Below are 14,134 nucleotides of genomic sequence, written 5' to 3' on the forward strand. Positions count from 1 at the left end.
ATAATTTTTCGGAAAACTGATTTCTACTACTTTAAAAATCTGCATTTGAAAACATTTGTGGATATTTCCATATGACCAGCATGGTTTGGGCTTAGGAGTTTTTTCTGTACACATTTCCCCAGAAAACATTTCCAATGAATCTTGTGGTCAGCAAGCTGTGGCGTTCCAGTCTCTGCCACCCCTAATTCATATGCATGTCAGTTGAAAAATACAAACGAAAGGTTACAGAAACAAACTGTTAAATCAAGGTAGTTGGCCTTTATGTACAAACGTGTTTTCCCTAGACCTCTGCATGTCTTCTAAAACACATCTTGCAACTGTGTGGTTTACTCTGTATTTGCATATTAATGTTTCCATGACTTAATGGGGCAGATTTTCAAAGGCTTCTCAGCATTTGTAATAGCCATTCACTCGGAGGAAACCCACAGGACTTCAGCGCCAGGTTTTTTGCCTTTTGCCTGTATAAGATTCACAATTATAGAAGAAGCTCTATGATATTATGCCTTATAGATGAGAATTAGTATGGGATCATATACCTAATGAGGTTTTAATGTCCTGTAAAAACAAGGAGACAGAGCTATGTCTGTACATACAGCATTATTCACTGGTATTTCCTGACTTTTGGCTGCTTAAGTGGATACCATGAGACTTATTGAAACTTTTTTCTTGTTAACACGAGGGGGTTTTTTTATAGCATTTCCTTTGTTTCCTAAAACAAAACAAAACAAAAACGGAAAGGTAGAAAGGAAAAGGAAAAAACCTCACTTTGGCTAGACAGCAGTCTAGACAGCAGTGTGTCCCTTTGCTCTGAGCAGAGCAGAGAAGGGGAGAAGGTATCTCCTTCCCCTCACACTGGGGAGGGCATGGGAGGGTCCCTGTTGTGAGCAAACTGAAGAGAGCAGGTTGTGTGGTGTCTTCCTCAGCTGCAGTGCTGCTAAGCTGTGCTTGCATGGTCCTTCTCTGGCACATCTTAGGAGACCCACAGGAGGGAGCCCATATGCTGTGTGCACCACTGTAGCGGCAAAGGCTGCTGGAGAAGCAACAGCCTGTCCTGATTCGGGAGTGCACGTGTTCCACCCTGGTTTGCCCAAGCACCTCCTGCGCAAAAGCAGCAGAGCATGGGCCTCACCTTTGCACCAGAACAGCATTGTCTTTAGCTGAGACAAGTCAAACCCTGACCAGTGGATTTCCTCAGTGACAAGCACCTAATGTACATACAGTTGATACGATCACAAAATCTTCCTGATGCAGCATCCTTGTCCACTCTCTTCTGTAACACTCTGTACAACATTTTCCTAAGATATGGCAAGACAACCACTTGAAAACAGATGTGCAGCCTATCCTCAATTCAACCGCACAGCATACCTAAGTGGCATGTCACAATTTGAAAGGTGGCACTTCGCATGTGTCTCACTTTCCTGAGAGGTGTGTCATATTCCATTTAAAGAGTACAGCTCCCTGGTCACATTTCAGAAATGTGTTTTTAATCCAGTGTTGCTCCAAATAAACCTGTTAACATGAACTGCCTCAAGCTTAAAAACATGACAAACATGAGTCAACTTGAATTATTCCCAGTGTATAATCTTAATGAACAATTGCAAGATCATATGACTGAGGGTGGAATCATGTGTTTGGATCTTTCATTTTTCTCGGAGCTAAAAAGCCTTGTGTCTACATGACAGCTCTGGCAGTGCCATCAGAAGCGTGCATGCCCTATTTGGATGCAGGTTCTGTTGGTTTCAGTAGTGCGTTGGAGGAATAATCATTTCACTGATGATTCTCAGCTTAGTTTCTTCCTCACTCCAAGATAATGAAATTTGAGAGTGCGGTGAGAAAAGCTGATGTCTGCCAGTGGCACAGGAGCAATTTGCCTCGCTTCCAGTGCCGTTCTACAACAGCTTCACCCAGGCTAGCAGCTGACACGATCCTGTCTTCTTTCCCATGCCTGGTCACACATTTCCATTCTCTTTCTTGTGCCAGTGCTGTGTGGCTGCTCAGAGAGTTGCTCTGGCTGAAAACTAGCCCTACAGAAAGAAGTGATTAATCTTTAATTCGGTCTACTGTCTCAGTTAGCTCACCACACAGCCATGTCTGAAGAGTGTAGGACTGCAACAGCCCGATCTTGGGCTGCCTTCAGCTGCCCTGGTGCAGTCCTGCTATGATGAGCTGCAGAAAATGTGGCAAATCAAAACAAGAGACAAAACTCCCAGACCTCAAGTGTCTTCTAGCAGGCAGAAATTGAAGCATAACCAACAAAATTGACTCAGCTGACTGGCATCACAGCGAGTCCTGCTGCAGATGACAGGGAGGGTTTGACCTATGGGCTGCTGTGCTAAGCACGGCATTTCTGTAGTGATACAGATAGCAGGTCCAACAGCTCAGCGAGGTTTGCAGTGTAGGATGTCATTCTGCTTCTGTGTTTCTTTCTTCCTGAAAGTACCATGGACTGCACTCAGCCCAGAGCTGCTCACCTCATTTAGTCAGTAAGGGGGATTTGGAGAACCTCCAGCAGGCTCTGACTTCAGCAGAGTTTAGAGGCTGTCAGCTCATCTGGATGTACTAAGTGACAAAAAGGACAATTTGGCCTTAGTCTGCAAGACCAGACCAGATTTACCATAGCTGTGCATCAAGGAATAAATTACATCTCTGATCTTAGCAAAACTCTTTAATCCCACATGAGGCAGTTATCTCAAAGCAAAGTATAGACTTCTGCTGCCATCATCCTACTGGTTTTTCATCAGAGGTAAATTTGCGCTTGAGAAGGTCCGCACATTCATGTCTGAAGCTGAACTGTCTCACTGGAATTTTCTCTAATAAAAATCAGGTTAGGGTCTCTGCAAAGCATTCTTCTGGGGAACTTTCAGCTGCTGGCACTCCCTGACAGGGTTTATACTGACAGGTGATAGGTCACATTATCCAGAGTAAAAACAAACAAACAAAACAGAAGGATGGCTTTCCTAAAATAAACTTCATACCTTTCTGAGTAGGACTCATTCTGCAAGTGTGTGCAAAGGGCTCATCTGGAAGCTCAACTTGACCCTGACTGTCATAACTCTTCCTAATTTCTTTCATCTTCCTCAAAGAGAGGATTGACCTGGTCATGTCAAGCACTGGCTATATCAGAACAATATTTTTGTCTTTCATCAAGTTCATATGCAGAAAACTTTTTACCTAGAAAGTGCCAGGACCATTTCTTCATCCTGTTGAAGAAAGGGGCTGTAACAGAAGGAGACAAAACGAAAACCAGCATGGCTCTTTGCCCTGTTTACCATCTGAATCCCATCTAAAGAAAGATTGTGACAGGAGGAAGGGCAAGACAAAAAGGACAGGCCTTGAAGGGTAGCAAGGGATTAGTACGCTAGCAATGGCTGGGGGCATAAGGAAGACATTTTTAAAGAGAGGATTTCTCCACGTAACTCTCACTAAAACTCAGTAAAATTATATCAAGCGCAGAGAGCTCTGCAGTGCAGCCCATGTGCCACAGTGAAATTCAGGACTTTCCACATCTCTGGGCTATGACTTTGCTAGAAAACTAGCACACAGAAAGAGTGAGGGCTGGTGAAGATGCCTGCACTGCAAATAGACTCCATCTGCATCCAGGGAGAGAGATAAAGACAGTTCAAGGCAGCAGGTAAATCAGACTTCTGGCTGGACTGAATTTTCTTCTGCAACTGCTTGTCTCTCTCCTCTCAGTGTGGAAGAAGTCAGGGAGAAGCTGACTCTAAAGAAGATACTTCATTTAAATGCTGGCAAATATATTCGACTGTTCTGGACCTTAACTCAAAAAACTGGACCCTGTGAGACTGATTCTGTAACCAAGGGATGAAGCTGTGCAGAGGATGCCTATGAACAGCCTTAGAAACAGAAAAGTTCCTTGTAGAAACTGTTCAGTTCTGAGTAAACTCCATAATTAATATAGTTGGTGCCACGATGCCACTGTTACTATTATTTGTTTATACAACAATTAATCGAAACCTAGTGGTAGGTTTGCAAGATTTAAAACATTTCTAAGTATTTAACATTTATATAAGACCTTTATTCATCCAAAAGTAAGGTTTTCTCATGCTGTAAAATACTATTAAGCAGTATAAGTTTATTCAATTAAATTAATTGGAGGTAATACTCCCCTGCTTTACTATGAAGATAAGTCCGTCTTGCTTTGAAAAGTTCAGAGTATAGAGGACATAACTATATGGAGGCCTGTGTGGTATATGGATATATTACAGTAATATGTGTCCACATACTGGGGTCTTGTCTCAGTACACAAAGCAGTGTGATTTCAAGTACAACACCAAACACACAAGTTCCTTTTCAGATACACTGATCAAACATTCTATCTAAATAACGAATGTAGTTCTTCTTTCACAGTAGTACCTAGAATTTGCTTTGGTCAGTGCCAGTGTGTAAAAGAAGAACAGAATCACTCTGGATATTCCAAAAAGCATTTGAAAAATCAATCCAGCAGATGTTAAAAGAGAGCAGTGTTAAGGAAGGCTTTCTAACAACTAGTCAGGAAAGAGTCGAATTTTTTAAAAACATTTTCACCATAACTTTTAAACACTTGTTTGCTTGGAATACAAGGCTAAAGACCATTATCTACTGAGCAGTAAATGAAGAAACTCCCACTCAGAGACGCTGCAAAATTTCTGTCGCTTGAGCGTACTGAGGTGGAAGTGTCTCCCTTTGAGACTCTAGAAGGACTCCAGTCTGACACAAGGTGCTGTGAGATTTCATGACTTTTGAGAAAGTTCATTGCTTACATTTTGGGGAGAGATATTTATTGTACGGGAGTGCCAGTTACAGCCAAGAGTGAAACACATGGACTCAATAAAGGCCCAATTACATGACCTTTGCTGTTTGCCACGCTTTTAACTTGTGTGAATTATTGATTACACTTTCATGAGATCATAATCAGAAGGTTGTTTTTTGGTAATGGTGTGCTAGAGGAGCTTTATCCTCAACTTCAAAGCTGTCCTGTGAGGCTTAAGAACAAAGGGTTGGAAGTTTGAAGCACGGCCAAAATGAATCTGTGTGCATTATCTATGTTTACCACCATGCAAGAGGCGGATTAGCTTAATCTTCAGCTATGAACTTTCTCTCATCACATCAGATGAGCCATTATCTCAAAGGTTTACATTTGTGCTTTTAGAAATACTGTTTAATTAAATGTAGTGTCCACTCAGATCTCCATCATCTAAATATTTATTAATTAGCTTGTTAGTGCAATCATTTCTCTAATTGTAAAGGTTTTATTGAAATTTTATTTGACATTCTCTGAAAAGAATTTTCAAGCTAATCTATTAATTTTAAGTAAATGTTTCCAGAGCCTGAAACTGCAGACAGTCTGTAATCTATGTAAAGATGCACTCCCAGGATCAGCCAGCCCAGGTTTCCACTTACTTTTCAAGCTGTGAGGGGAAGAAAATAACCTCACAGTTTATTTTCAGTGTAGATAGAGCAACCATGTTGCAGGTGCCAGTAGCAGACCTGTATAGAATTTTTTGTTGGAACTAACCTGATGAGACAGTATTTATTTATTTTTTTTTTCCAAGGATCATGGATGATGTCCCCCTTTTTTATTAGCCTTAGGAAACTGGCATTTTGGACATCTTTGATCATGAAATCTCCACTGGAGAGAGCACTGATCTTTTGCTGAATCACAGAAGAACAGATGAGCCTTTCTTGTGCAAGAACAAGACATTACTTTTCAGCAGAAGAGCTTTTACCAGTTCTTGGGATACCAGACAGCATGTTTCATTAAATATTTGAAGATAATGAAGGCTTATGTGTATTTTCTTCTTTTTTTTTTTTCAATCTGAACTCTTAATGCTGTTTCTCTTTTTGGTGTACTGCTTCCTTCTGTGCTCTTCCCCTTCTAATTTTAATCTGTAAGACATAGGAGAAAACAATTTAAAGAAACCCTGTGCACCATGTATACATCCCAGTCTGGTTCACGCTGATAAATATCGTTCCTTGCTAGAGATTTTCAAGATATAATTAACTGTGCTAATTTATCAAAACCCTAGTGTTTTTGTCTCCTTTTAACATCTTTTTCTCAAAAGTATGTCTAGAGACATAGGAATAAAATATGTTACAGAAAACCCATCAAACAAGAAAACTAAATATGGGGAGTTGTGCTCTCTTGGTTTCCCTTTTGTTTCTGAATAAAACAAGGTAGAGAAGGAGCGAGAAACATCAAGTCTTTCCTTAACGAAGAGCTGTAAATTTGTTGCGACTTTGTTTCTTAAGAAATCCTACACACCCCATGCCTTTGTAGCAGTGTACTTGTACCTACCTGGAAATGGCTGTGGTTGTATTCACCCAGACACTGCCTTCAGAGGCTTTGGCCTTGTGGTCCGAGGCTGTGGCCCCACTGCCCCCACCGCAGTTACCTGCTGCATCAAGGGATTGACTCTTGACTCTAAACCAAAATCGTATTTTCATTAGCAGTCTAATGATGGGCAATGGGTATTTATTTGGCCCTCTCTTTCAGGTAGCCTGCTTTTCCTGTGCGTGAGGATGAGTTTCAAAGTTAATGCTCTGCTGGTGTACTTGGATCTGTCTTTTTCACTGGTGTCCCTCTCGAACTCCTCTCTTTACATTGCTCGTTACAGCAGCGTCTAGATTGCACTGCAGTAACAAAATGTGCTGCTGACATATGTACCCATACTCCAGCCAGACTCCTTCAGTGGCCTGATATGTGGGCTATGGCTGCGACCTCCCGTCTTTGTTGAAATTTATCTCCTTTTGCTTCATGCTGCATCTTGGAACACAGATGAACCAGCTTCTCTGACCTAATGCAGTTAATATCTTGGAGAAGTAATGGTCCATGCTGTAAACACCTGACAAACATATACATTGCCTCACTTTGTGATTTTATTTGTGGCATATGTAGCTGTGAGCATCTGCTATGGATGATGCATGCTAGAATCTTCCAGTGTGTGCGTAGTCAGAAATATCCATGGATCTGGGATAAAAAGGAACTTTTAAAATGAGTTTATTTCTTTAAATGTAGAAAATTTGCATTAGGATATATTTCTCATTTAATTGGGAACAAAATAGAACATTCAGCACTGATCTCTTTAATATGATGAGAAGAAAATGTAGTTAATGTCTCACATCTACTTGCAAAGCTAACACACATTCTCTTTTCTTTGTTAGAAAGTCTGCAGATTTCATTAGGTTATTGAGCTGTGACTTATAACAATTTAAGCTACTCTGCCTCACTTTTAGATACTGCCATTACTTCTAATCCTATGTCTTTCATGTAAAATGAAGAAAACTTAAAGCACATTCTTGTGAATGTTTTGATTAAATATGAAGCAAATAAAGGTAGGCACAACATGGCATCTGAGTGATAAGAAAACTCAGATCTTATACTGAGGAGCGGAGTTCTGTAGGAATTTTAAGTGTATATCATTTAAAACCAAACTGCCGACGGATGTTTGCTACAATACTTGTTAGAGGGCTTCGTTATTTTTATAACCTTTTACATTCCTCTGATTTATAGAAAACAGCCATTTAAAGTCCATAAAAGTTAATCCTGAGCATGGAATTATTTGCCTAAAACTAAATTTCCTCCCTTTGCTGAGGGCTTTGCCCACATGGGGAACTGTTACAGAGCAGCTGCGCGGGGCTGCCTGCTGACCCAAGGCACCCAGTTCCCGCACTGCTCACACAAGGTCTGCAGGGGCCCTTGCCTCCATTTCTGAGGGTCTCAAACAAAGTCTTTACACAAAAGTAAAGCATATTCTTCTTTGGGTGCTTCCTGGAGTCAAGCCAAACCCCAGAAGTCCTCCATGCAGGCAGAGTGTGCAATTGTCAAAGATCAGCAATTTATCTCAAACCCTATTTCCTCCATCAACTCTGATAACACCGTTGCTCTAAGATTTAGCTTCAGTACCAAATTTTGCCCCTCATGTACCAGACAGTTCATAGGCTGCCTTAGAAAGAAAAAAAAGAGTTATGAGAATGTTTTTATAATGGAAAAGGGATTATAGATTATGGGTTTTTCCCATTTATCCACGTTATTCCCATTTATTCCTGTTATCAACAATATTCAATGGAATTTTGTTCTCGCTACTAGGTCATTCACTTTGAACACGTACGGCACAAATTATGGTAGTCACTAGACAATATTTTAATTGCACAGACCTGTCTCTTCAATTAACCATCATGACTAAATTTCATGCTAGGCTGGAGCATGATAAATATTTGCTGAGAGTATGTTGTTTGCTCATGATGATTAATACAAGTTAATTGGCAATCAACTCAAATTACAGCAGGACAATACTGGAGACTGGATGTAGGGATTGTGTCAAGACAGATTTTTTTCCAAATAGACAGGATTTACAGCAGCCATACCTTGTTTCAGATTGACAGGTTTGAGGAGTTAAACTACTCTGCTCCACTGTGCAGTCTCTCTAGACTGTGGTTTTTGTATATAATTTTTATATCAAAACTAAACCAACTCAGTCGAGCACATGTGATTTGCAAACATACTCTGCAGCACATGGTTTCATAACCTTGAAGTCATGCTAGCTGGATCTACCTGAGGTGTTTCAGTTCTTTGTAGATACTACCGTTTCAAGAAGTTCAGATTTTGTGAACTCAGCAGATGTATAAACCTTTGTACAGAAATGGTGAGAGCGGGTATCTCTCTGCAGTGCAATGTGTGGCTTTCCTCCTGAGCAGCCAGTTGCTTGTGCAGTGTCATTTCCCATCTTTTTAATGTGTGAGCAGAACGTACTCCTGCCTCAGGCACTAATCACTGCTATGCCTCTACTCTGGTTAGGGGGATTCCTTTGTTGAAAGGCTGTGAGTATTGTGGCTCAGGCAGCAACTGATTCCCTTTCCCGCAGTGAACTTCCATTTTGACTCTAGAAAATGGGATTTCAGTTCCTTTCCTACAAATCAGGGCTCTGGCTCACAAGCTGACTTGCTACCACAGCGTGGCTGGAGTGGAAATATGGGAGTGGAGCTGTTTGGTCTAGTTACCAGTTGTTGTTTACTAGAATAGTAAGAACATAATGTTTTAATATTCCAACCCATTACGACCTGGTTTAGATATAACCGAACATCAAAGCTAACCAATGAGAAACAGACAGTATGGCATTGACTCACTCACTGTACTATTCTATAGATGTGTAGAGACATAATTATTTTTCTGAACCAAAGTTTTATTTGAGAACAAAAATGTTCACAGTCTGACTTTATGGCTTGTTTTCATATTTTGGCATGGTATATTGTATTGGAAAAATGTCTTTAATTAAAAGCAGCCTTTTGAACAGTACACCAGACTTCAGTTTTCATCTCCTGTTTTACTGCTTCTCTCCATGCCCCCTCTCCCTCCCACATATATTCCATGTATTTAACCCACCCTTAAAACTTTTCATCACTTCCTCCCCTGTTGTTCTGCAAGTCCTTCTCCGAGGTCTCCATGCCTACATAACACCCTCTGAAGACTGTCCATGCGGAGTGTAGCCCCTGCATGCCATTTGGGGGCTCCTTGCTGTTCCCACAAAACAAATGGATGGGATGCGTTGCCAGGGCTGATCATGAATTTCATAATGACCTTTCTGCCCACCTCATGAATGCTTTGCCAGTGTCACCAGGAACTAAAGGGAGATGGTCTTCCACATGCTTCCATGGCTGCTGTTCGAGTTAGCAGAGCACAGCATCACGGAAGGGCCAAAGCTGATCTTAGACCAGATGGTCTGATCTCAAGATCATCTAGTCCATCTTTCTGCTCTCCCTCTCCCTGTATGTCAGACGCTCTGGTCCCTTCATCATCTTTGTGGTCCCTTATTGGTCTCACTACAGTAAGTCCATGTCTTCAATGTACTGGGGAGACAGGATATTGTAGGAGAAAAGGGACAGTCTTCTGGCTGAGGACATTGACTGCCGTCTTGTATGCAGTAATAAAGTACTATTTGTCAGCCCAGTTTGCTCATAAAATTTTGGCTTTAACCTCTCTGTGTTTCACTATATTAGCTAAAAAGCAGACATAACAATACTCTCTACTATCAATGTGTTGCTGGATGAAGACACATTTTTGCCAGTGCCCATGCTAAGGTCTCAAGTGCTTTTCTGAGAGCAACAGGTACAATTACCTGCTTCAGGGTGAATGAGAAGCCAGACTTTAGGGAGAAGATGAATTTCTACTTGCTTTGTACATTGGCAGCTCTGCCATTGACAGTAGTGAAAGTCTCCAGTGACTTGCTAAGGTGGAGACATCTCAGGGATACATGATGTGTATGCTGCAGATGCATGACATTACTTTGCATGGAATATGAAGAAATATTGAACAGATGACTCAACAGAGAGGCCAGGGTCCCATGCAATAAAGTACCACAGCCTATAATCCATGCCACAATGCAGGTGCATATCAGGAGGAGGATGGAAGTAGTGGAAAGTAGTTTTTAAATAATGTCAACACCTTTTGGGGATTGCCAAAACAAATAATTTATGTTCTAATTAGTAATGACAGACATGAAGCCAACAACTCTGTAGGAGAGCTCTCAGCTCCACCTTTGGAACAATTTAATAAACTGAGGTTGGACAAGGCAGTGTCGAAGCTGTAAGCAAGATACGTGTCTTAGCATGGTGCTTCAGCAACGTTGCTATTCACTGTCTGGCTCTGCATCCCCTGGGCAATGCACTGTGCCGTGCAGATCAACCAAGAGCAAACTTGGATATTCTCATGCCACAGTTGCATGATGCATGTGGGTATGTATGTCGTTTAAACTGTACTTGTGGTGCAAGCAGATCATCTGGGCTCACCAGTCAGTTTCTGGAGGATTCTGCGCAAAAAACAGCTTTAAGAATTAGCCTGGTGTTCATACATTTTTGTGGTCTGCCAGATAAAAGGTGTGGCTTGTAAAAAATGTCTTTTCTGTATAATGTACGTTCACTGTATGCATGTCATGGTCCTTGCTGTTATGCTATGTCCTGATTACTGTGTGGTCACTAGCAATCTCTGAAATTATCTGAAAATTATGCTTAGGTGAAGAAGCACTCAGGGAAATAATAGAAACAAATTCAGTGAATGGCATAATGAAAACTGTACTGTTTTTCTGCTGTAGTTAATACGTTAAATGGTCTGTTTCTGTGAATACAATTAAAATACATATCAACTTTTCGTTTATTTTGTTATAGGCTGAGTACTTCTACGAGTTCCTGTCCTTGCGCTCTTTGGATAAAGGCATAATGGCGGATCCAACTATAAATATTCCTCTGCTTGGAACAGTTCCTCATAAAGCATCAGGTTTGTGCTGTTGATGTTATAAATGATGTTCCTGTAAAAAGTATCCCACAGCCAGCAAAACCTAAATATTTTATCATGAATTACAGTTCTGAAGTTTATTGCTAAAGAAATGCTTGCCACAGTGCTTGACACTGAACAGTGTGTGTCTTGCAGCGTATTTTGTCTGAGCCAAGTCACACAAAACTTTTATGTGTAGATAAATCAGCAGAAAGTTTTGCAAAATTGTTGTATAAAATTCATGTACATTAATATTATTACTTACGTTGTGCAGCTTTTCGAAAAAGAAAACTTTGATCAGTGTAAGAAACAGTTATCATATTCTGTTTCTCAGAGGTTGCAGTTTGTGGACATTTTACTTTCATTTGGAGTCAGCTGTTGTCATCAGGCATTCAGCTGAAAGACACAAGTTCTAGTTTAGGGTATTATCATTTACCACTTTTCCCATAGTTACGCATTCTTAGTCCTTCACTGGAGCTTACAGGTCCACAGAAGAGGCTGAGCTCAAGCCAGCGTAAGTGCTCCAGAAGCACCATGGTGCACAGTGAGTTGGGTGGAGTAAAACAACTTTCCATGAGAGGTTATCAAACCCACTTTGCTCTGAAGTGGATGAATAACAGTCAGCATGTTCTGTTCCAGGGCTAATGTGTGGTAGTCTCTGGAAGGAAGGCAGAAATGTACATCTGGGTGACAATAGTGTCTTAGTGATCTTCATGACCAGCCTTAGCCAGCCTAAGACCATGTGGGATAAAATGGGAAAGACATAAGAAATGGAACAGAACAATGGGGCTGCAAATGAACCACTGATACACAAGTTTACATCTTTGGCCAGTCTCCTCTCCTCTCCTCTCCTCTCCTCTCCTCTCCTCTCCTCTCCTCTCCTCTCCTCTCCTCTCCTCTCCTCTCCTCTCCTCTCCTCTCCTCTCCTCTCCTCTCCTCTCCTCTCCTCTCCTCTCCTCTCCGCTCCCCTCCCCTCCCCTCCCCTCCCCTCCCCTCCCCTCCCCTCCCCTCAACATAACCTACAAGTGCAGGGAGGCTGGAATTGAGATCTCACAGTTCCAGCAGAAGGTCTGTTAACTTTCAGGATTAAAGCCGAAAAGTACCTACTCTGTTTGCAGCACTGGTACCTCAGTTCCAGGACTGGCACGAGCATGTCCATGATGTTTCCTTCTGTGGATCATGTGCAGTGCACCACTGTGCTTAGCATGTGTAATGTCTGTTTGGCATTATGGTGAGTCCAGTGTTTAACAACGATTGATAATCAGTACACGCATGCTACTTGAAGCCTGTGCAGTATTTAACAGTGAGCCACTAGTATGATGGTGTTTTTTTCACACTGCCATCTAGCTTGCCAAAATTAACCAAGTAGCCTTAAATGAATACATGTTATAAAAGCAGTGAATGTTTGCTACTTCTGCCACACAGCCCGCCAGCCCACTGGTCTGGCTCAGAACACCTCCTTTCCCTGCCCACTGTTGGTGTTGATGCATTAAAAGGTACATGCTGAGCAACCAGTGGTGCTGAAGTGCTCAGTGGGAGAAGCTGGTGCCTTCTCTGGGTGCAGCAGCATCTCTGCTCACCATGCCATGCTGGTGGAGAGGGACAGTGGGCTGCAGGGCTGTGCATGGACTCCCACTCTTCTCTAGGCCCTGCATGTCCACTGGCATCTCACTGGGATTGGTAACTCAGAGATGTCCCATAAGCAGTCCCACCCTTGAGACTGTAAGTGGCTTTTGGTGGTGGCTTTTACATGTTAGTCAAGTGTGTAAAGCAACTGCCTGCAAACTTGAAGATCTGTGCTACCAACACAGGAGTTACTCTCAACCTGCCTCCATTGGAGACAATATAGGGAACCTTGTTTTCCTGAGCAGAAGGAAAAGGCATTAGCTCCCAGACAAAAGGGATTAGACCTACATCCTCCACATCCCAGGAGAGCATTCTAATTACCAACTAAAATTAAATTATATATAAATCATTAAGCTTCTTGAGGTTCCTTTTCACACTAGTTGAATTTTCCTCAGTCCTACTAGAGCCATCTGCTCTACAGCCCTGGGTGCAAGTGCTTCAGAGGATGCAGAGTATAAATGTGCAAGAGAGGCAATTCTGTGGCCTGGTGGTGGGATGATGGCTGGCAGAGAGAAGTCCTGAGCTGTGATTCCCTCTCCTTGTTTTCAGCCAGTGATGGGCAAATGTGAACTGCATCCTAAATTGGGAAGCGAGGAGCAGACCTTGGTTTTGCCCTGTCACAGCCCTGCTCAGTGCTTCAGTAGCCCATAGGAGTTCATGGCTGTGGTTCTCAATGCAAGGAGCTTTTGCTCTCTGCTTTGTTTTGATTCTAGTTCTGTTGCTGCATGTTTAGCATTATTCAAACTGGCATAAAAAAAAGCAGAGATCCAGGCAGAGTTTAGAGATGTTATTTCAGCTCTTAACCGCCACAGAGCTTCACCAGGATCCAGGTGCTTATTGCTCACAGGAGGGTCCTTTACTGCATGTCTGTGTGCCTAGGGGTTTGGACATCTGGGCAGACCAAAAATGCAGACGCTTCCAGGGTGAAGAGGGCTGGAATAAGGGGTTACTGACCTGTCGTCTCAGGCTTTAGCCGTAAGAGATGCATGTCTGGTCTTTGCATTAAACCCATAGCCAAATCTTGGGGAAGATCAGGGGTTTACTACCAATTCAGTGAAGTCCAGATATGACTGTAGCGCAATCATTAAACTTCTGCCATATCTTCCTCCCCATAGCAGTTTGCTCCGCCAAGTCACACATATCCTGATACAAGCACTGATTTCCTGCACTTGCACTGTAAGAAGGTTACTACAGTTTAAGAAGTTCACTGCATTTAAACTATGTTTAATCCACTGTAAGAATTTC

At 42.0% G+C, this 14,134-nt stretch overlaps 1 protein-coding gene across 1 annotated transcript in view; it reads left to right on the forward strand.

The window, feature by feature from the left end:
- WIF1 (WNT inhibitory factor 1) overlaps positions 1 to 14,134 on the forward strand; it is a 42,654-nt gene that overhangs the window by 12,282 nt on the left and 16,238 nt on the right. Inside the window, exon 3 of the mRNA XM_065847832.2 lies at positions 11,158 to 11,266. Coding sequence (XP_065703904.1) covers positions 11,158 to 11,266 — 109 coding nt within the window. The remainder of the gene's footprint in view (positions 1 to 11,157; positions 11,267 to 14,134) is intronic.

Source organism: Patagioenas fasciata, chromosome 1 (genome assembly GCF_037038585.1).
Source record: "Patagioenas fasciata isolate bPatFas1 chromosome 1, bPatFas1.hap1, whole genome shotgun sequence".
NCBI lineage: Eukaryota > Metazoa > Chordata > Aves > Columbiformes > Columbidae > Patagioenas > Patagioenas fasciata.